This window comes from Amblyomma mixtum, chromosome 10, assembly GCF_055824585.1.
Source record: "Amblyomma mixtum isolate Tamu chromosome 10, ASM5582458v1, whole genome shotgun sequence".
Taxonomy (NCBI): Eukaryota; Metazoa; Arthropoda; class Arachnida; order Ixodida; family Ixodidae; genus Amblyomma; species Amblyomma mixtum.
Window position 1 is genome coordinate 145439194 of NC_143021.1, and position 22578 is coordinate 145461771.

Consider the following 22578-nt stretch of genomic DNA (forward strand, 5'->3'; position numbering starts at 1 on the left):
CCAGGAATTAATTAAGGACAAATTGACAAAATTTCGTTCGGCCATGATTGACCTGTGCATAGTATTCAAAGGTGGAAGATAGTAGCAGGTCACTCCACCGATAACAAGGCAATGTCCCCGTGTAAAACGTGAAAAGAAAAAGAACAGCAGGACTTCGCGGTCGAACATCGTCACGAATTGGGAATTCGTGTGCAATGAAAGGAAGACACGCGACACCAAGTCGAGACTGCATGCTGTGTCGGCAGGACACCCATCTATCCACGCCGTGGGCCAGATGGGTGCTCGTTTAGAAAAAGCCGCTGGGGGGAAGCCTTCATCGTGGGCTCGTCTAAGGAAGGCAGTTTTTTTTAATATGAGAGCAATGTTGCCGTATTTGTCTTCTTGGGAAGGCAATGCTCGAAGATCCAGCGTATAAAGAAGCTGACATGAGGCTTTTCTATGGCTGGCAGAGTTGCTCTGATCCTGACTCAAGAAACGGTTCTGGGAACTAAAATAACGTTCTTGTTTATTTTGAATATGCCGTAGCTTCGAAATGTTTCTATTTACACTGTCAGAACTACCCCTGGTTGTATTAAATGACTTGACGTAAAAAAAAAACGCTGTACTATGAACATAGAGGAAAACAATGTTCAGAATCACATATAGCCTTAATACCCTACTGACTGCAGTTCATGAATATAAATATCTCGGTGTGATTCTGACAAAAGACTTCAGGTGGGACACCCGCACAAATACATCACATCTAGTGGCCTGAAATAACTATTATTCCTTAAAGATGCTTTGGGCAATCACCGCCTGATGCAAAATTACTAGCCTACAAAACGTCCATCAGATCCACCCTAGAGTACGCTAACATAACTTGGTTTCCGTTTACTAAAGAGCCCATACACAAACTACGGCGGGTGCAAATAAGGCAGTGAGATTAATCTTTATTAAATACAGATTAACAGATCCTCCAACCGAGCTATTTATGAACGCTAACATTCTAATTCTACAAAGCAGAGCCATATTTAAGGCAGAAAGCTGGGCTAGTTGGTGTTTGGATTGACAGGACCTAGTAGTAGCGCTAAAGAAACAGGGACGACAGGGTAGACGAAGAGAACAGAGAAGCTAGACATGAAATAATTTTATTCTCGAAAGGAACCACGAATTTATAGGTGACAATCAGGAGCACTAAAATCAACAATCGAATCGCATGCTTGATGGAACTTCCCGATACAAGAACTTCAAATCTTTAGTACACAGATAAACGTTTGGTTTCCTCACACACGACTACCTTTCCATGTGAATAAGAACTTCTAATACCTCCAATACCTCCCGCTCCTTCTGGTCTGCATTTACAGATATCACATGTGTCTGCTCAAACAAAGGGGTACAAGTTTTTTCACCATACATCGTTTGCAGTGTGCCGCCAAGTGTCCAGGGCCTGATATACCAGCTGCCAGATTCTTGTGCTCCATGAGGCGAACGTTGATACAACGGCCAGTTTGGCCGATGTACCATTTTCCGCAAGATAGTGGAATCCGATAAACCACATTGGTCCTGCAGGCCATAAACGGCTTCCCTTGCTTGATCGGGCATGGCAGTTTCCCGTTGCAGTCATCATTTGCAAAGTTTCCCAAGTTTGTTGGGTGCAGTAAGCACTACCCTGATATTGCCTTTCACGGCCACCATTTTAAGGCAGTACGTAAGCTGGTGAACATAGGGCAGTGCCACGCATATTGCCCGTTCGTGAGCTTGTCGCTCAGTCGTCAGCTTATGGCCCCCAGCTTTTATCTTGTGTATCAGGCTCTCGACGATCGATGCCACCAGTTCCACAGGAAAACCTGCGCCAGTCAAGCGACCCACCTGCTTTTGGACACCCTCTAATCTTGTGCGAGCAAGACTTCCGTAGAGCTGCAAAAAGGCATGTCTTAGCAATGCCTCTTTTAACCAATTTGGAGTGCGCCGAATCAAAACTCAAAATTCAAGAACCATATTAAGTGACAAGCAGACGAACATAGATACTTCGAGCTGCATTACTTACGATACAACGAGGATAAAAAGGCATAAGCATTCACAAACACTCACCGATCAACCATTTCGTACAGACTGCTTCAAATTTTCGTATTTTCCACGAGCCATAAGTAATCGGAATAGCATAGATGGATCAATTCTTAAGTCCATCAAGTGATAGCTTTGCGTGATTGCTTGTGAATTATTAATAAGAAAACATCATTACAAAAACTGTATCATTGTTATTTTCATTTCCTCGGAGTTTTGTCTGTGACCTAGTCCTTTTTTTTCAAAATGTTTAAATATTATGCATATCTGTATTTGTAAACCCCTTTTTTCTATTTGCGCTTTATTATCCTGTTACCCAAACCACGACAAGTTGCTGTTAACACAAACGTGTTGCCAAACCTGGCTAAATCCATTGTCACACGTACTTGACAATATTTTGTGCCCTTCATACAATACTTTTGGATGAGATTGGCAGTACCTGTAAATAAATCGATAATTCTTACCAAGATTATGATATAGTCGCAACCACTATGTCTTCGTGCATGTAATGATTGGATTTGGTGCTTGAATTACAAATGAAAGACGCCGCTTTTTTCGTACAGAATAAACATAATCAGAAACGGACACAACAAGCGGTTACTATTTTTTTACGAAACTGTTTCGAGAAACACGTAACATTCGCAGTGCGAGGGAAAATAACATTTGTTTATTTCGCTATTCATACTTTACATTTCACAGTAGGGGACATTTGAGGGTCAGAAATAAAACAGAATTAGGAGTTATTTGTGGGCAGTGTTTTTCTAATCACAGCTGTTGAGAAAGAAGCCTTCATACAAGTGTTTTTATAGGAATTTCTATCCAACGTAAAGTTACTCCGCAAAGAACTGAAGAGAGAAATGGAGCGTACAAGGGCGTTGCCTAACACGAAGTTGCAAGGGATGGCCCGTGTCCGCGCTCAAGCGTGATTCAAGGCAGCAGCTCGAACTTTATCCGAAGCTGGTCATTATCTACGTACCCGTCACTGAAGAGATTTTGGAGCATAAAGCAAGGATTAGAGTAAAAAGACTTTTTCCTTGATGTTGTTGGCTTTTGAATACGTTGGTCAGATGGAAATGAATCCTCTACCCACACACGCTCTTCTATTCCTCTCGGATGAATTACGCTCATCCGGATCTTGTGCTTGAAAGGCCACTGGACATCATCGTCCATATCGCCCTTCTGCAGAGTGTACTTGAGGTGCAGCTGTACACGCATCCCCCGACAAACGATCCTGACTCCAGGAGACATACAGTAGCCGCGAAGGTGCATCTTCTCGCTGTCGTAGTCAGCCATGCCATCCCTCACCGCCTTGTCTTGAAGCGACTTCACTCCTTTCACAAAAAACTCGTACGTCTCTTGTGGTGCACCTTCTCCATGCAGATTGGTGACGGGCTGCAATGGCTTTTGAACACTGTCCTTCAATTCAGCCGTGACTTGTTCAATGCTAGCTGCAATCTGCGACAAGACGTCTCGAGTTCCGCTCAATTTATCGTTCAGTGTTTTTTCTACACTTTTTATAGTTTTCAAACAAGTGCTAACTGTATCGCTGCATGTCGCAAAACATTGTTTGAGTTCAGCGTTCGACGACGTTATTGCCTCGTGGTTCTGTCCTTTTAAAGATATTAGTTCTTCACGCAGTGTCTCCTTTAGCGTGTTCATGCCATCAGAGATTTCGCTCAATCGGACCCCATGCGTGCTGATATCAGCAGCCATCGGCCTCAGATACGCTGTGGTTTCAGCCGCTTGCCTTTCGAAGGCTGCTCTAAAAGAAGTCCACGACGCTGCCTCCTCCGTGTGAGCCGGTGGAACTTGGCTTTCGGATGCGAGAGCTGTCGAAGTGTTGCAAGAGGCCGACCGCAGGTGCTCGCACACATGCCTGCAAAGAACGCTGGCCGAGCACCTGGGACAACGGACGGAGTGGTATTCACATTCCAGCTGGAAATGCCGGACGATCCGTGAAGCAGCTGTCCCGTACTGGCAGCCACTCCCTTCATTCCAACACTTCACCTGCAAGGATACAAAATAAGTCACTTGGAGAGATGGTGAGGCTATCTGGCGAGGGACGTTTTTGTGCAATTCTCTGGGTGTAGCGAATATAGAAATGACTTTCGATATTATGCGCTCTTTTGCAGGTCTGAGAAATGAAACGGTAAACGCGAGAGATATTTTGAAAAAAGAATCAAGTTCTCTGTTTCTACTGTATAAAGAAGATGAATCGTTCACGTTACTCAGTATGTTATATCGAAATCATCAATAAAAATATTGAAGTCTGTAGAAGAGGCAAAATTGTTTGCCTAACCATTCGTCGAACATCTTTGAAAGGATGGGGCTCTGACTGTGAACTGACACAGTATGTTGGAAGAAGGTGTGTGACATGGGAGCCGGGAGAAATGTCCCCAGGAAAAACGTCCCCAGAAGAAACGTCCCCGGAAAAAACGTTCCCGGAACATACATCCCCGGAAAAAACATCCAGATTTGCGAAGTAGGAAAAAATGTCCCCAAACAGCGGAACAAAATCTACCCGTCTAATACTGGAAGCCTCAGGGACCTTGTTGTTCAGCCACCGTGTACTGTGACTTGCATTTGCCAGCACAACTTATTTGAAGTTGCTAGCCGAGAACACATGGTTCATGGATGGGAACTTCGATCTCGCATCCAAGGGATTCCTGCAGCTATATTTTATTCTTGTACCACACGCCGAGGGCGTTGTATCAATTGCTTACGTCTTCATGATAAGGAAAAATCAGGAGGCCTACGAAGAGCTGTCCAGGTCACTTCGTGACCGGTGCGAACTCCTTGAAATGGCTCTTTACCCGGAATTCGTTATGTGGGACATTGAAAGGCGACCATGAATTTAAGGCGACCATTCAAACAGACCTACACTCGTTATCAAAAGTAGCATAGCTGGCCTCTATTTGAAGGCAGTATCTCTGCTGTTTCTACCGCTCCCTCCTTTATAACAGAAAGCCTCAGTTCCCATAGCTGAATGTAGTCTGTACCGTTGATGGCCCCTAGCGTTTACAAACAATTATTCTTGTTTGTCAGCTCTGTGTGATTACACACAATATCGTTAAATGTTTGTGGTGTGCAGTTCAGGATGTTATTCGGTCCTTCGTTTCGTCTTCCGGCTCAATTATGTTTTGGCCTGTTTCTTAAATTTATAGTATCGTCACTTATTTTGTTTTTCTCATTATTCCAAAACATTCAAGCAAGACTGCACATTCAGCATTTATATTGCTGCCAACAAGGAAGGCACTCATCTTGAAGTGCGCCATCTGAACCTCCAGCACAATCACGCCATCACTGAAGAACTGTTCAGGCACCTGGCCCAACAAAGGCGACTGACGCCCGACTTGCAGGAGAAGGTGCGTAACCTTTTGCGGCTCAAGGCTAATAAAGTGCTCGTAAGGGAAGAAATGCAGAATGAAAGTGGAAATGCTGTGCTCCTGAAAGACAGCGAATATAGCAGCTAAAGGAAGGGCGGCTAATACAAGAAACGACGTGCCAGAAGTTGTGCGTGTTTTAACTGAAAAATACAAATCAACTGTACGCCTCCTTACAGATGAGAATGATGAACTGCAGGGAGTGTTTTTTCAAGACAATCAAATGAAGAAGTCATTTCAAGACTTTCCAGAGGTGCTCTTTGTAGATGCAACATACAAACTCCTCGAGACCAGAATGGCTTGTTTTTTGGTAATTATTGACAATGCCAATGGGGAAAGTGAAATCGTAGGTGTTGGGCTGTTCACAACAGAAGACGGCAAGCCGATGGCAAGCAGTGCGAGTCACAATGGCTGACAAAGATGTAAAAGAAGGAACCATTGTGAAAGAGCTTTTCCCATCATCTGCACTGCACATATGTGCATTTCACACATTACAGGCCTTTCGCAGGGAAGTGAGCGTGCAGAAATTAGGCATTACGAGAGGAGAACAGGACACAGCTCTGGATATCCTACAACGCATGGTGTATGCAAAGAACGAAGATGCTTATGAGGAGCTTTATGCCATGGGGCAGACATCAACAGCACCTTCAGTAGTGGAGTACTTTGACACCAACTGGCACTCCATTCATGCAGAATGGGTAATGGGTATGAAATGGGAGTTCGGGAACTTTTTCAATGCAAAAAATAGCTGAGCTGAAAGCATGAATGCAAAGCTGAAGCAACTTGTTGAACGTTTCAGCTCTCTTGAGATGTTTGTTGAAAAGTTCTTTTCAATCATCTATGCTCAACGAATTGGAAAAACGCATAAAGCAGCTGTTATGCTACAAAAGAGAAGAGTTGTGCCAAATGAAGATGAGGCCAGTGAACTAAATTCAAGGTTGTTAACACCGTACGCCTATTTTCGCGTTCAAGCGGAACTTGCTGTATCGCCGTAAAGAAGAGTACTGATGCACTGACTGAGGCAAGTAAATTCTGTGCTACGGTGGACCTCTGCACATGCCCTTTCGGGAAAGCTATGTTGCTGCCATGTCGCCATATTTTTGCCCTCCAAAAGTCTGCAGGTCTCTTAAAATTTTACAGAAACCTATGTGCCCAACGGTGGTGACATTGACGTGACATTGACGAAGGGGAGGTTGGAGGATTGGTGGCGGAAATCAAGGGAGGCGTGAATTTCGAGGGTAAAAGGATAGACAGATTAGATATTGTAAGAGCGAAAGGGAAAGAAAGGGAAAAGAAAATTAAATTAACAATGGGGGAAGTATAGGCTAGGTGGCGAAAGCTACCGCCCGGTACAAAGGGTAAAGCCATTACCATCCATCCATCCATCCATCCATCCATCCAGATCAGTACGTGGAAGGTTGTGGCATGACAGCCACTGATGATTATGGTGGACAGGCAGTGCAGGTGAGCACTCGCAAAAATAAAAAAATTCTTTCCGCGCACCAGAAATTCAGAAAGGCAGCAGCCATTGCATCTAAGCTGGCAGACCGTGCATCAGAGGGCTCAACAGCAACATTTATAAGCAGGCTGAAAGTTCTAGAAACCATTCTGGAATGTTGGAATGCTGGGAATGAAGTTAACATAAATGGGGTAGTACAGCCGGAACAGTGCAATCAGCAGGAGTTCTTCGATAATTCTGAAGAAAGTATTCAGCCTGAACAATTGCAGCAGGAAAATGTTGAGACGCCGATTGCACTGGGCACTAACGCCGGGTCAGATATGAGCAGCGCGCATCTCTCGCATGAAAAGGGTTCACTAGGCAGCTCTAGCTCTGACACTACTGAGGTTGCCCGTCAAGGTCAGCAGGGAATTGTTTGAAATTCAATTTCATTGTGTACATGTGCTGAAGCAGAAACGAGGGACACACATTTGTCACGTGAAGAGGTCCTACAAAGCACAGCTGACACTGCTGCGTCTTCTGGCTGCCAAGCTAAAACCGTCCAAGGTGCAGACACACTGGATATCATTAAAGCGCCAGCTCCAATAAGAAAGTGTGGTCGGCCAAAAGGGTAAGTTTTGACCGTCATTGGCTTGCCAAAAAAAAAAACGAAAATGGACTGACAGGCCTTATGGACAACTTACTGTGAGGGAGAAAAAACTGAAAGTGTTCACGTGGCTAACAGGGGCAGGAAATGCAGCTGATGCTATGAAAGGGAAGCTTCCCGATGAAGATTCAGTCGAGCAAAGGCCTGAATATGTCCATAGTTGTATTCGCGACGACTGTGTGGACATCAACTTTGTGCGGCGTTATTTTACCGAAGATGAATGGCAAGCTGTGGCGATGGTTGTAAAAATAAAAAAAGAGCAAGAGTGGAAGTGTAGTGAGTGCAACACAAATTTAGAAGATGAAGACTCAGTAAGCTGTGACTGGTGCCTGGCTTGGAGTCACCTGCCCTGTGTTGGACTAAACAGCCAACCAAAGACCAAGTTATGGAAATATACAGTCTGTAGCAGTACAGCGACAAATCAGTAATTGTCCTTGTATTTGCAATTGTAAATTGTGTGAATAAAGTGAAAAAACTGCCCTCATCAATCTAATCCTCCCTTGTAATGTCAATGCTTTTTGAGTGGCAGACTCGCTTTACTTGGTCGTTACAAGACTGCTTTTCTACGCAGGCTGCCTAAAAAAAGGCGCAGCGACGTAATTTACTTGGAATAAAATTCTGTGCCACCGAGGATGTTTGTTTCACTGGAGTGTCGGTACTAGCTCTGTAAGGATATCACGTAATTAAGGCCATCGCTTTTTTTCTGTGAACCGAGTACTAAACAGTCAACCTATAGATAGGAAACGGGAAGCACTACCGCGTGTGACGACAATTTGCAGCGCGATGCGCCCAAGGCCGCTGAAACGCGTTCTTCAGGTTATTGTTTAGATGAAAACTTCGCGCAACGCCTAAAAATTCTAATAATAATAATACTATTTATTAGCACTTACGTAGGAAAAAGAAAAGTACGTGAGGCAACATGTATGGCTGAACCGAGAGGTGAAAAGCCCGTAGCGTTCCGTTCAAGAGGTCGACCACATAAACTGCTGAAACGCTGATACCATGAACGCTCAACCGGTGGTAGTAGTTTTATTAAAATAATAAAAAAGGTAGGAAGAGATGTTCAGGGTTCACGGCTGCCTGGAGAGAGCAACAAAATCTTAAATTATCATTTGATCACGCACAGCCAATGAAAAACTAATGCCGAACCGCTGCCGTGAAAATTGCGTTGCCGAAATTTTCACGGCTGCCGGGAGAATAAAAAAATCTTATTCTACCGGCAGTTAACATGTGACCGTGTACAGCCAATCAGAGGCGAGTGGGAGCGGAATTCTCACGGCTGCCGGGAGAATGGCCATGCCCTAAAAAAAAAAAAGCCCAGGCATCTACTTCTTTTACATACTCACTTACCTGTTTTCTCAGCAGATTGTCAGTTGGGAAGTCTATGAGGGAGACGTCATCCTCCTCGAAGTGGTTGCCGTCCAGAGGACACTGGTGCGATCCGTCCTGGCCGCACTGGTCGTAGCAAGACTCGCACAGCACGTGCATGCAGGGCAGTAACGCAGTCTTCTTTCGCACCAGTCCGCATGCGCTGCACACTCGGTTGGCAGGAAAAGGCTTGAGGAAGGTCAGGGGCCTCCAGTCAAGCTCCGGGCAGAACCCAACCAGCGTGTACTGCCGGCTTGCGCAAGCCATTGCCAGCACTGTACGATGTCCGCTGCGGCGGTCTCACAAGGAACTGCTTTTCCGCCCCCTGAAAAAGTGGCCTAATCTTGCTTCCGGCGGTCGTCAAGGCCACTGCCACGACTGCATAAGCTGGCTCAGTCCACGGAGTAAAGAAAGACGGTAGGGTGCCACGATGCACAAGCAGAGACAGAAGCGCCGACGCGCCGCAATGCGTTCGACTGGTGCGGTTTTGCTTCACGAATGCCCAGCGTGGGTGCGTCCAAAGAAAATTCTAGAAGTCTCTGCTCCGGCGCTTAGCTTTGAGCTGCACTCTCTCCCTCCTCTCTAGGCTCGTCAAAGCGGCTTTGTGCACACTTTCTTCACAACCTTGCCTCTTTGCTGAAGGCGCTTAGCTTTGCGCTGTACTCTCTCCCTCCTGTCTTCAAAGCTCGTCAAAGCGGCTTTGCGCACGCTTTCTCTTGGCCCTTTCCCCTTTGCCGAAAGGGGCTTAGCTTTGCGCCGTGCTCTCTCTGCCTCTTCCCATCTTGGCTCGCCGAAGCTGCTCAGTGCACGCGTTCTCTTCGCCCTTTCCTCTTTGCTGAAGGGTGCCCAATGCCTCCCCCCTCGCCGCTACAAGCGTTTGCGGGTAGGTAGGCAGGAAACGCTGATTGGTCAAAAAACATGACGTCATACGCGTGACATTAAAAGGTCACGTGATATTTAGCGGACGGGGCTGCACGCGAGGAGACGAAGAGGCAGCGTGCACTGCAGCGTTGCCTTCTCGACGTTTGCGCGAGGAGGCAGCGTGCACTGCCAGCACTGCAGCGTTGCCTCCTCGACGTTTCCCCGTCATGTCTTTCTATCCGCCGCGGTGGCTCAGTGGCTATGGCGCTCGGCCGCTGACCCGAAAGACGCGGGGTCGGTCCCGGGCGCGGTGGTAAAATTTCGATGGAGGCCAAATTCTAGAGGACCGTGTACTGTGCGATGTCAGTGCACGAGCCCCAGGTGGTCGAAATTTCCGGAGCCCTTTAATACGGCGTCCCTCATAGCCTGAGTCGTTTTGCGACGTTAAAACCCCAATAAACCATAAACCCATGTTCTTCAGAGCGCGCGCAAGATTAAAAAGCGCACCTGTCGCGCCGCTGCCACACTGCATGCCTGCTTCTGTGCATTTCCTACAGACTCCTTTCTGTCATACTTAGCTATGCTTTTGACCAAGTGGCTTCTTACACAGTTATGTATTTCAAGTTTTATTGCTATGTATAAAGAATATGTTTGTAGCCAGTGCGTGAGCCTGAACAAAAGGAAAAAGTTTTTATTTTTTTTAATGCTTCAGTATTCCTGCTTATCGAGATTTGAGCATATATATGTTGCTGTACAACTTTTTCCAGGCATCATAATTGATCCTTCGATGTGTTTGGTACATATTCATCTTCAGACATTAAAGGGTCAGTCTACTCACCGAGATGAGTGTATAAATAATGGCATATTCTGGTAGTTGGCACCCTATAACATCAATAACGTGGGGTCTGCGCCCGGTTTAGGCTGGAATTTATATTTTATTTCGGCGTTAAAAGTCGCGTAAAAAAGCATGGTGGCGACCCCAAACGTTCATTTTGTTCAAGAAAGTGGTAGTCTTTTTTTGTAGAAGCATAAGTGAATATACTACGTACCATTTCTATGCCCCAATGTCAGAGAAATGCACGTTTTGTTCTAGTAAACTGTAGAAGGCGTACCGCTCGCTTTTTCTGTAAATCACATGAATATTTATAGTTACACGTACGCAAAACGCAGGCACATTCCCACTTTTAGTTCAGCGTATGCTAGCAGAGACGCAAAAATAAACAGCCTATAGTGGCGCCATCTGGTCGTCAGGACGGCGGCAGAATCATCACTCTAATTATTAAAATAAAGCAAATTTATCTCTTATATGTTTTCTTATAGGCGAGATGAGACGAAGCGAAAGACAGGCGCCCCATTTATGGCCAGTGAACACACTGAAAAAGGCAGCAACAACGAGAATTCAGTCCGAAGCGAGAGGTCCGGCTTCGACGGGCGCCGCCATGTTTGTCGCAGCGCGGCGGAAATCCAGATGGTTGCCAGATGAGACTACCATCTCATACAGATGTGTTCCCACATTAATAAATTCTATTTTAAAATGTTCTACCGCACTCCTTGGCACCACAGCTGGCTAAACGGTAATTTGAGTAAAGAGCTATCGGTTGCCGCAAAGAAATTATGGTCGATAAAATTCAGTAGACTGACCCTTTAAATGGCTGTTGGGTAAAAAAAATATGAAATAATACTTGACTGCATCAGTTGTAACTGAGGCAACTAGCATTACGTATAGCATGCTCTTGAAATTCCTATGGCTCTTTTACAGAAGTCTGTAATTGGCTTCATTGTAGCCTCATACTTCCTCCATTTAAACTCTGCACATAGCTCCTTTTTGACAAAAGGAAGTGTGGTTACGTTCCCGAATAGAGATGTGCACGGGCCGCCATTTCGAACCCGCGCCCGGCCCGGGCCGTACCCTACCGGCAGGAAGCCCGGCCCGACACTGAAGGACCCTGAGCATGCTCGGGCCCGGCACGACCTGCAAAGCGGCGACGACACAAAAAGAGAACTTGAGTTCATTTCAATGACATTCAAATTTTGACCTCGCATTCAAGGTGACAGTTCGCGAATATACACCAGACACAACGCATAAAGGTATAGATTTATCACTTTATATCACTTTATATGCAAGAACAAGTTGTTCATTGATGATGGCTTGATCGAAACAAGAACGGCGCTCCTTCATTACGAATCCTGCGGCGCTGAAATTTTTCTCGCTGCTTGAACTGGTGGCCGCAACGGCTAATACTTTCATACCAAGAAGAGAAACGTTTGAAGTACGAAGGGGTGTGACAGGCGTGGTGTCGTAAGCCGTGGATGGCGTGCCACGACAGGAAGACTTTTTAACTGTCAGAGGATAAGCGAGCAAATAAGCGAAAGCACGGCGCTATCCTGCGAACGCCGATGTGGCCGCGACGTTCCTGCTTTGACTATTCACGGGAAGGCACGGTGCTGTGTTCACTTCGCTGACAAGCGATTACGGCGAAACGCAGCAACCAAGCCTGCGCCAGAATGGTACGAGCCGTAGTGGAGGCTCCAGTGGCATTCCTCTACTGCCATTCATGTGTGTGTGTGTGTGTGGGGGGGGGAGGGGTGCCCTTCGCTCTCGCCCGCGACTATTGTCCGTCTCCTTTGCCTGAACCGCAGTGAGTAGCTCTTGCCGGGGAGACAGACAAGAGAGAAGGCAGCCGGCTCGGCGGTGCATTGCGAAGCGTCCCATCGTTAACTTCGCTGGATACCGACAGTGGCGAGTGGAAGAATTTAACCCTTTCCCGAGGGGCTGCTGCAAGAAAACATAGACATCTCATTCTAAAACAGCGCAAAAAAGACACGGACAAGAAGAAGAGACAACCACCAACTTGCCCAAGCTTCTACTATAGACATCTAGCGCGGGTAGTGACAAGTAGTTCTCCTTGTCTGCCTCGGTCAACGACCAGTCTTCTGGCAATACCGTAATTCATTCGAAAAGCTTCCCTGGACACCGTGACCCCACGACCTCGCGTGCGTCTTACGTAGCCCTGCCTCCCCTTCCCAGGACCTTCCATTCTTCTTACCCTTCGAACTGCAAGGCGCGAAAACTGGTTGCTTTTCCCCAACGGTGGTACTTAATTGCTAGAACCGAAAATGCGTTTCGAGCCCCAACTAGCTTTTCTTTTTTTGTTTAGCGTTTTTACTATCCTCCCGTCTTTGTACATTCTCTCCTGGATGGTCTAGACACGAAGCACTTCCTGCTGTACATGCAAGACGACCAGCGCCCCATGGCCATATTCGCACCTCCACATATGACACACGCTTTGCTCAGCTGAGAGCCCTGGGTGTTTGGTTCACAGTAACACCGTATTGCGCGTAATGCATTCCCCCTAGGCAGAACTAAAATATGAGAAAATTCATCGCAAGCTATTTTCTTGTATTCTCCAAGTCAATTACACCTATACTAACACCTCTCTTCTGATGTGACCAAAAGATAAAACAACTCAGTTTGTAAAATTGGTGAATGGAAGAATACACTACTTTTGTGTAAAATTCACAGGAAGTACACTTAAATTGGCACAAGTGCATGACCAATTAAGCAAAAAAAAAACCAGCGCAAATTACGGAGACGCAGAACAGGAACACAGGACGACGCTGTGTTCCCAGTTCCGTGTCCCCGTCCTTTGCGCTGATTTTCTTTCTACAATCATGCACCCATTAACTCGCCCAGCTCTTCACTCTACTGGACCAATTAAAGTGGCGGTCCCACTCTGACTATGAGCGGGAACCATTTTTGGTGATATTTGTACGTCGACTGTACCTCGCTCGTTCACTTCATAAATATGGTTCAGATATCTCCAAAAAGCTAGTTTTCTCTGCTTTCAAAAGATGCATTTGGTTTAACGATAGCTGGAAATTTGTTTAAACTGGAAAAGAAAACGCAAGGACAGTTGAGCTGGCAGTTGAGCTCAACTTGTCTCAGGAAATGCAAAACTGTTAAAAACCTCTTGCACCTAGAGAAAAATCTTTCGAGATACTTTGAGATCTGATGCTAGTGAGCGTGGGTAAGCATTTAGAAGTACGTGTATAGGTTAGTTTATTAGCCACGCATGTTTGAAAAGCATAAAAAACTGAACAATGTAATCAGCAATAACTTTTGGGATATGCATTGTACTGCAGCGAATTTTTGCACAGTTTGAGATCGTCTAATTGCTCTTCCTTTCTGAAAATATCATACATCTGCCTTGTTTAGTTTAAAAGTTATTCCCGATCAAAGTTAGCGTTTTTTCGAAATAGTTAAAAACAGAATGCTATACTGTTCAGGTAACCAGCACGTGGCAGTTCTGAGAATTTGCGTGAAGAAACTCCTTTACTCTGCGGCTTCTGGGGAATGTGCAATATCTAGTTGATTTTAGCTACCTTTTTTGTCCTCCTTATGAAGGGCAAAAGCTCTGGAAACGTTCCGCGGCTTCTTTCTTTCTGGTAAATATACTCTTAAAATGTCGGTCTCTCATTCTTTTAATCAACTTGTAACAATTACCAACAACAAAGTCCACAAAATACAAACAATAACAGCAATAACGCAGCGACATGCGATAAAAGTAGATAAATGTAGTAAGCAGCGTCATCTACAACAATGCACGTGTACTAAATAATCACAGTTCAAAAAAATAACGAGTGTGGCGCTGCTAAACATTTAAAATCAGGAGGAAGCTGGCCAGCCCTCCAGCTTCCGTAGGTTAAATCACCCTCTCCATATCAAAATAAAAGCAAAAACAAACACAAACGCACAGTCGTGCCCGCACGTGTGGGGTTCAACATTCCCTTGCAAAAATAAAAGTAAAAACAAACATGAAAACACACTCGCGCCAACACGTGCGATCGGTTTCCTCCGATGATCCCCCTACCTTGGCGTCGTCTCGGAATTGGGGATCATCGGGCTTAAACGGTCAGTTACCGCTGTAACTGCCACTGCGAGCTTGGACCCGCGTTCCTTGGCTTACTAGCTGGCGCCTCCCCGACACCTGGTTAGCCGCGTCATTGAGCTCAGGTCGTCGCTGCTCGCGGCTAGCCACGCTGTCGCCGGCTATTCCTGATCTCTATTACCCGCCTCGTCAACGGCGCCCTGACGCCGTTCCATCCGGCAGTGCTTAATCCTCAGGAATTCTGCAGACCTTTCGAACGAGACGTTCGCGCGATTTTGGGCCTCGGCTTGTGTCCGCTAAGACGAGGGGATTAAGACAGGGGGCGGGGTGTCGTCGTGTGGCGGCCCTTCAGTCCCATAGTTGTCACCGCTCTTTTGCCCAGCCAGCGCGAATTGGCAACGCGGGGCGATGGACACCAGAGCGGCCCGGGCCCTCGTGCGCGTGCATCGTTCCAAGAAATGTCATTCTTCGCTTCGAGCGCACCCCAACGTCCCGTCCCGTCGCGGAGGGAGGGGAGGGGGGGGGGGGTCCATTGAAGACGGCAGCGGCGGGGTGCTGAGAAAGAACGACCGGCCCCAATGACCTCGCATGCACTACCGATACCTTACAGCATGCGAAACCACCCCAGCCAGCACCTCCCCCCACGCACGACGGGGACTAGCAGCCGGGTTTGCCATGGTTCGCTTGTAATCCTCTGAAGGCAGGCGCAGCAACAAAAGAAAAGCCTTCACGCAGCGCGGGTCAAGAAAGGACCGGACACATATCTCAACATCTCAACCAAGACCAGTCTCGGGTCGCTCGGGGGCAAGGCGGGTAGACACTTTCTCAGCGATGGATCAGTGTCGTAGCCTGGTGGCAGGAACTGAACTACTCGCAAGATGGCGGCAGTGGATTAAGGCATTAAGCTTCACAGTGCGTTAGTGGTATATCTTACGCTACATATTTCGCAACTGTTTTTGCTTCAAAAGAGGTGTAAGAGGTCAGCATACAGTTGTTTGATTTACTTACGAACAAAGCAGCGCCGTTAATAAAGTTACTCCCTCCTGCCACTGAAAATTTTAAAAAATGCGGGGTTTTTTTCAGCACCAGTATACAATCCTTACATGCTGACAGCATGTTGAAATTTTTGTTAATACACTATAATAATTATTTCCTGAAGCCCCAGCTCTTGTGGCCCAGGACGAAGAGTATGATGATTTATGGTAATATTTAAAGTGCATTTATAAATCAAGTTCTCAATGCTCTAACGCTCACCTAAACAAATAAAACTGGCAATTTTGATAATTCTGATAATGTCTTTATGCAGCTAATGCCATCAGGAAGTGGTAAATAAACAAAAAAGTAAATTCTTTGGTTAAGACCTGCACGCTGCACTTGTGCTGCTCGTTTATTTTAGCTGTAGTACATTTTCTCAACGCAATGTCTTCTTTGATAGGCATATTTCTAGCTCATTATATTCCTTGCTTCGGTTCACAATTCTTCTGTTAGCTACATTTCATCCACTTTTCTGTCATGATCTCAATTCAAACGTAATTCGTGTTTGGACATTTTCGTGTCCGTGCTCCTGTAATGTCCTGGTATATATGAATGATACTGAGACCTGTTTCAAACTGCTGTTCTATATTACAGTCTAACCTCCTCGATCACGGTCACCTAAGCCTTTCCCTAGCTGTTGTAATACTTTTTTATGGAAAGTACCATGATCTATTTCAGTATTGATTTATTTGGTGATTTCAGTTTTTCGAACACAACATGGAATACCAACTCCACTTTAATGTCCCCGTTCTCGTCTCAAAGTCGCGAATTTTTAGTGTGTGCTCAGTATTCTCGTTAGTGCAGTTGTGCACACAAGCAACTAGAATAACAGCCAACGCGGCGAATAAGCTAGATATAGTCCTGACAAATAAATCTGACATCGTCTCACCTATTAAATACCTGCCGGTCATCAGCTACCACTTGCTAATGAACTTTGACACTAATCTAGCCCGAACACAAACAAAACGCAAAAAAATACAGAGGAAATTTTCAGGCGATAAATAATGACTATTTTCTTTTATCGATGCTTTCCCATAGCTTTGATGTCCGCAGTGTTTAAACCAACTGGGGCATGTTCACAGCTATAGTCACCCAACTCACGGAACAATGCACTCCTCAACGCACTGTTACCACAAACTCAAACGCTGCCTGGTATCATAATCACATTAAGCGCTTACCTAACAAAAAGAAAGCCTCTACCGCATCGCAAAGTTCTCGCCAACTAGTGAGCGGTGTACTCCGTAATCGGCGGCTTGCAACACGTATATTCTGGCGCTCAAAAGCGCTAAGAGCACTTCCACTCACATGTAACCACCAATGTGAAAACTTCTGGCGTGTCATGAATCCTTGCACCGACGTTAGCTTTGCCTTATCTGACCCATCACAGGCGATCCCATTGCTTCCGACGTTTGCGCCACGATTCTTAAAGGGGCACCGCGATGATTTCCTCGGTACCAGTTAATATCATTAAATAGATTCATCATGCTTTCCAGAGACCAGAGCAAAAAGAATTATTGAAATCGGAGCATGCAAACGAAAGTTATTCCACTCTGAAAATTCGAAATGAAAAGCTCAGACGAAAACGCACTTCACTCGCCCATTTCACTCACCCAGTACCGAGATTGGGCGCTACCAATCAGAACCGCGCCTGGCGCACACGCAGCGGAAGCGTGCATGCAGTTGTTGCTTTGTCGGGGCTGTAGACATCCGCTCATTTTGACGGCGTCTTCCCCCCGTGTACGCGACGCCGTACTCAGGGCAGGGGTGACAAACAACAAAGGAAGCTCCCGGAAGATTCTTTTTTAGTGGGACTGGAAGGCTTTAGCGGTAGGCAGTAGCCCTCCTCCTCCCCAATCTCGACTCCCGTCTCCTGTCCGGCCTTTCTTGTCGACTGGCTTTTTTTTTTCGCTGCCGTCTTGGTATGGTCACGGCCTGTCTCGACGCGCGCGCTTTCTGGTTTGAGCCAAGGTTTTTTGAACAGCGCTGGCTGCCACGAAGCTTTGAAGCGGAATGGAAAGTGTCGCCCCTAGCTGTATTCTTGTTAGTTTTCATTCCCTTTCCCTGCTTCTTTCCAGTTTTTGTGGCATGCGAAAAGCTTTCAGTACTGAGAGACATAATATTTTGGATTCATTTCGCAAGTATAAAGGAACAATATGCAAACTGGACGCCCAACCAATGAGAAAGGCAGCGCCCTATCTGGATGCCGCCTCATTTCCGCTGCCGCAAATGGCCGCCGCGTTGCGACACCATCGGCTCGAAACAAGCATTTCTAGCGAAGATTAAAATATCAAATATTATGATTTCGGAGATCTCATTGCGCGTTCGGGACTCACAATGTCCCTTACTCTGCATACAAAGAATAAAGACCCCATGCTTTATCTACGTCGCAGGGCACCTTTAACTGCGCATTCACTGACAACTTTACAGCCATATCTGATGTACATATGCCTACAATTCACCACTTCAACTGTTTTCATGACGTCTATAACTGCTGCTACTGGTGTCAATAAGCTTATTGATGCACTCGGTGTTCACTCCGCTCCGGGTTATGACTGCGTTAATCCAAAGTTCTTAAAAAGCACTGCAGCACATTCGCCAATATACCAGGACCCCTACAGTTTCTAATTTACATTAGTGCTCTCCCCTGTCTTGTGAACTCTCATATTCACCTATTCGCTGGTGATTGCGTCATTTTTAGAGAAATAACCAACACTAACAACGTTACATCACTTCAGTCAAACCTCAACATAATAGGAAACTGGTGCAAATAATGGTTAATACAGCTAAATATTAACAAATGCAAAGTCATGCGTGTATCTAGAATAACTTCCACCCCCCTCACTTCTACACCGATAAAATTTTGTTGGAATCAGTCTCGTCATATAAATGCCTCGGCGTCCACATTACATATTATCTCTTCATACCGAGAACATAATTGAAAATGCTAATCGCTTGCCTGGCTACTTGCGTCGCAACTTTTTAAAGTTCCTTCTAATTTCAAGCTATTGCTTTTTCAAACACTAATACGATCCAATCTCGAGTATGCAACACCTGTATGGCACCCTGCTCATGGCAACTTAATTAATGATCTTGAACTGGAGCAAAATAACTCTGTGCGTTTAATCCTTGTTAACTACAACCGCACAGCGAGTATAACTACTATGAAGTCTAGTATCTGCCTCCCATCGCTGACATCGCGTAGAAAGGTGTTTGTATCACCCTGTTGCACAAGTTGTACCATCATCCCGCTCTTCGTGATCACCTCATCCCCTAACCAATTTTTGTATCCCGCCGCATTAATCATGATCACAAAGTCGGAATTGTGTCATGCAACACAAAATGATTCAAGCAGTCATTCCTGCCGCGAACCTCATGTGACCGGAACCACCTTCCCGCAGAAGTTGCTGCCATTGAAAATTATGAGCAGTTCCACGTGGCACTAGCTAACATTGTATATTCAGGCGCTGTTTAGCATTGATGTAATCAACCGTATCTTTCTCTCAGTTTTTATATATTTACCATTCCCACTCTGTAATGCCACTCGCCCTGAGGGGTAACGTAAATAAATAAACAAACAGAATAATATGCAAGCTCCGCCCACAAAAATATTCTTTCACTAATATTTTTTTCTTTTGTGAATAACGAGGCAGCCTAAAGACGCGTATGGCACTGACGTTACGGCTCATTTTTCAGTCACAAAGTTCCATATTGTTGAGCCGAGGATAACGCTTGTCCTGCATTCGTTCTTCCGCTGTGTTTGTCATTGTAGGCGCTATTGTTTGCTTTCTCAAGTACTATGCACAATCTAGCCCAAACTGAAGTTCCTCTAAATCATATTTGATATGAGCAGTTGCAAATTCAAGCCTTCTGCAGGATTTGAAGGACCTATGCTAATATAAGCACACAGACGATTTCATTCCCAAGGTGCTGAGGACTCATTCTATGCAAATGTAAATAGCTTATCTATCTCCACTATTGTAACTTGCATTCTCTATTTTACTTTATGTGTGCTTATATTTAGTGCCATAGTGCTGAATGTCTCAATTTTTACATGTATTATAGTGTAAACTGATACTGTATATCTGCTTTCAAAGTGTGGTTTCGTTTAAAGTAGCAACTTGTTTTCCTTACGTTCACTACTGTCATGGAATGGTCCCCTGGGCCTTGTGAAGCTGTGTGCACAGCTTTTATCGAAAGGTGACCAGCCAGATTTTTCTGGTTTATAGAGTGCATTGTCTAATTAATTCATTTAATGCAACTTACAAATGATTGGAAATGAGGGGAACATGTGCACGGGGCGAAAAGCGCGTGGTCAGCCTGGAAACACTGAGGTGGCCCCAAAAAGGGCCTTTAGTAAGTACGGCATCAGTTTCGTGCCTCTTCACTCAGCAGCGACGACAGGGCCAGTGCAGCTCTCGTGGTTTTGCCCGAGCTGTCGAAGAAGTCCTTGGACGCGACCATGACCTTTGGCATCTGATGTTTTTATTTAAAAAACAGAAGGGAACAAAGTCGTGCGGTATTCAGTGCGATCGCCTCGTGGTTCCATTCGCGGCGAACAATCATCCAGCAAGCTCGGCTTCTTGGACGGATTCAGGAAACGGCTGAAAAGAACAAAAGTAAGGAGCGCACAAAGCTGCACTATATGCAGGTTAGAGCGCAGAGAAACAAAGCTAGGCGCTGCACTCGGTTAACCCATTCAACGAGGTGCAGCATTAACTTTAAAGCAGATTTCGACAAAGCGCGAGAAGTCGCTAAAGAAACAAAGGTACACTGGACTGGGTGAATACTGTTGCTAAGCCAAGCGCAAGTCATAACTTCTCTAAAGCCACACGGCACTCGGTTAACCCTGCAACGAGGCCTCGAGCGGGTTCTGATGTCTGGCGCCGATTTCGACAGAGAGGGAACACGGCCGCGAGACGGGATGCCCACAATCCACCAGGAAGGTATTAGGTGGCCCTCAAAAGGGTTGTTTGGAGGAGCACTCCAACGTCAATGTAGACCTACAGAGGTGTGCAGTAGGACCAGCAGTATTGTGCCCTTTTGCTCCACACCGACGACACCGGAGCTCGACGTACAACTCTACTGGTCTTGTCCTTGAAGCCGAAGCGATCCCTGGTCCTTGGATCTTGACGAAGGCCGCGACGATAATCTTAGACATCTGATCGATGCCCCGATCTCTCGCTACGTGGTATCGTTCCGGGGCGAACAATGACAACTTCGGCTTCCGAGAAGCATCCAGGAAACGATGCTACAAAAAAGGTACGTTACAAGCGCCACAATTTGGTGAGTCCTCAATGCACGAGAAAACTTGCGACATTGTAGTTCAGCCTTTACCTCGGGGTTGAGAATGCGCGCGCCCAACAAGCGCGTCAGCGTGGCTGTCAGACGGCGGTCCTCAAAGCACGCCTGATGCGGATCCTTGTAGTGCCGCGGCAACACTTTAAATACGAGCACGACACTAGCCACGTGCTCTTGCAGCAGTACCCTGCTGAAAAAAAGTTCTATGATGCAATAACCTCATAGATCATTCATCATAGAATATCATACAATCTGTATGATATATCATATGAATTGTATGATATATCATACAGATTTATGATATGTCATACAGATTGTATGATATTCTATGATGAATGATCTATGAGGTTATTGCATCATAGAACTTTTTTTCAGCAGGGTAGAACGAAGTCCTGCTATGCACGAGGTAAGTGGGTAAGCCGCACAGCACTTCATGAAGCGAAATTTGAGATGATTGTGCGTATTTTACACAAAATGCATACCCTTATGTGGCTGGTGATTTCTCGCTGCCCATCTCCTCTGTCGAGGTCGTTGCCGCCAACATACAGAACGTCAAAATCGGCGCGCCGAGAGCGCATCTCTTCAGCTAGGCTGACAGAGTCGTGACCGCCAAAGCTTAAAGTGCACGTTCTCACTAACGGCGAAAGCCGCAAGCGAGAACTGCGCAGAAAGTTCAGCTGGCGGTCGCCGACGAGCGCACCACGCACGAACGCCATAGCTGAACTCGTGTCGGAACGGGTACGCCGAGGTTCACGAAACGGGCGCGGCGGTACAGCGCTCTGTAGCGTCGGGCGCACCTAGCGATTTCCCGAGATGCTCTAGGACCGGCCGAGAAAGGCGCGGTGACGCCACGTCCGGTTGAGAACGAAAATGAAGTGGGTGAAGCCAAAAAAATGCCAAAAAACGTCACGGAGAAGCGCGCCCCATTGACCAATGGGAGAGGACTTTACCCTGCAGTGGGCGTAGTCAGGCTGAGGATGATGATTTTCAGACGTAGTAACTTCGAAAATTGAGCCGGGCGTCACACGCCGGAACAATGAGGCGATTACTGACTTTGCCTCACGCGCGTCTACATAACGCCGCTAGCTGTGTTTCCAAGATAATTTGTTGCTTTACGTGACCGAGGTAGGGCTTTACTGGGAAAAAAAATATATGAGTTTGGATAGCGGGAGCTTTACAAAACACTGCATGCTTACCGACTTACAACGAAAACTGTGTTTTGCTGTGTTGTGTTTATTGGCGCATAAGCAGCTAACACAACGAAAACTGGTCAGAAGTGATATTACACGCGCAACATACCAAAAATATTTAGCAATAGAAAAAAAACTTACCTCACTCGGCCCAGAGCAGTTATCAAGGATTGCCGTCTCTCATTCTCAGCCATTTCATACCAAACAATTCCGGACAAAAGCATTTTCGACCGCGAAAGAGTGTATCAACGCATTTTTCTCATGTACTGGAAGATTTCATTATAGCAATCTCCCATCCAGAGGCTTGCATTTTTTTTCCTATTGACGTTTTTCCTATCGACAACTGCTCGATACGGGCGATGAAAAAATTTTCAGATTTTGCTACATCTAGAAAGAACGGACCATA

The 22578-nt window shown here is 45.9% G+C and overlaps 1 protein-coding gene and 1 pseudogene across 1 annotated transcript in view; both read right to left on the minus strand.

Annotated features, from left to right (window-relative positions):
• The window catches only part of LOC149327206 (uncharacterized), a 36414-nt gene extending 14716 nt beyond the window's left edge, over window positions 1-21698 (minus strand). The window contains exons 1-3 of the mRNA XM_089563529.1: window positions 21454-21698; window positions 21019-21169; window positions 20707-20932 (exon numbers count right to left, since the gene is read on the minus strand). Of these exons, the coding sequence (XP_089419655.1) occupies window positions 20707-20932; window positions 21019-21169; window positions 21454-21698 (622 nt within the window). The remainder of the gene's footprint in view (window positions 1-20706; window positions 20933-21018; window positions 21170-21453) is intronic.
• On the minus strand, window positions 2923-9348 carry LOC149327207 (uncharacterized; annotated as a pseudogene).
• Window positions 21699-22578: the final 880 nt, after the last annotated feature.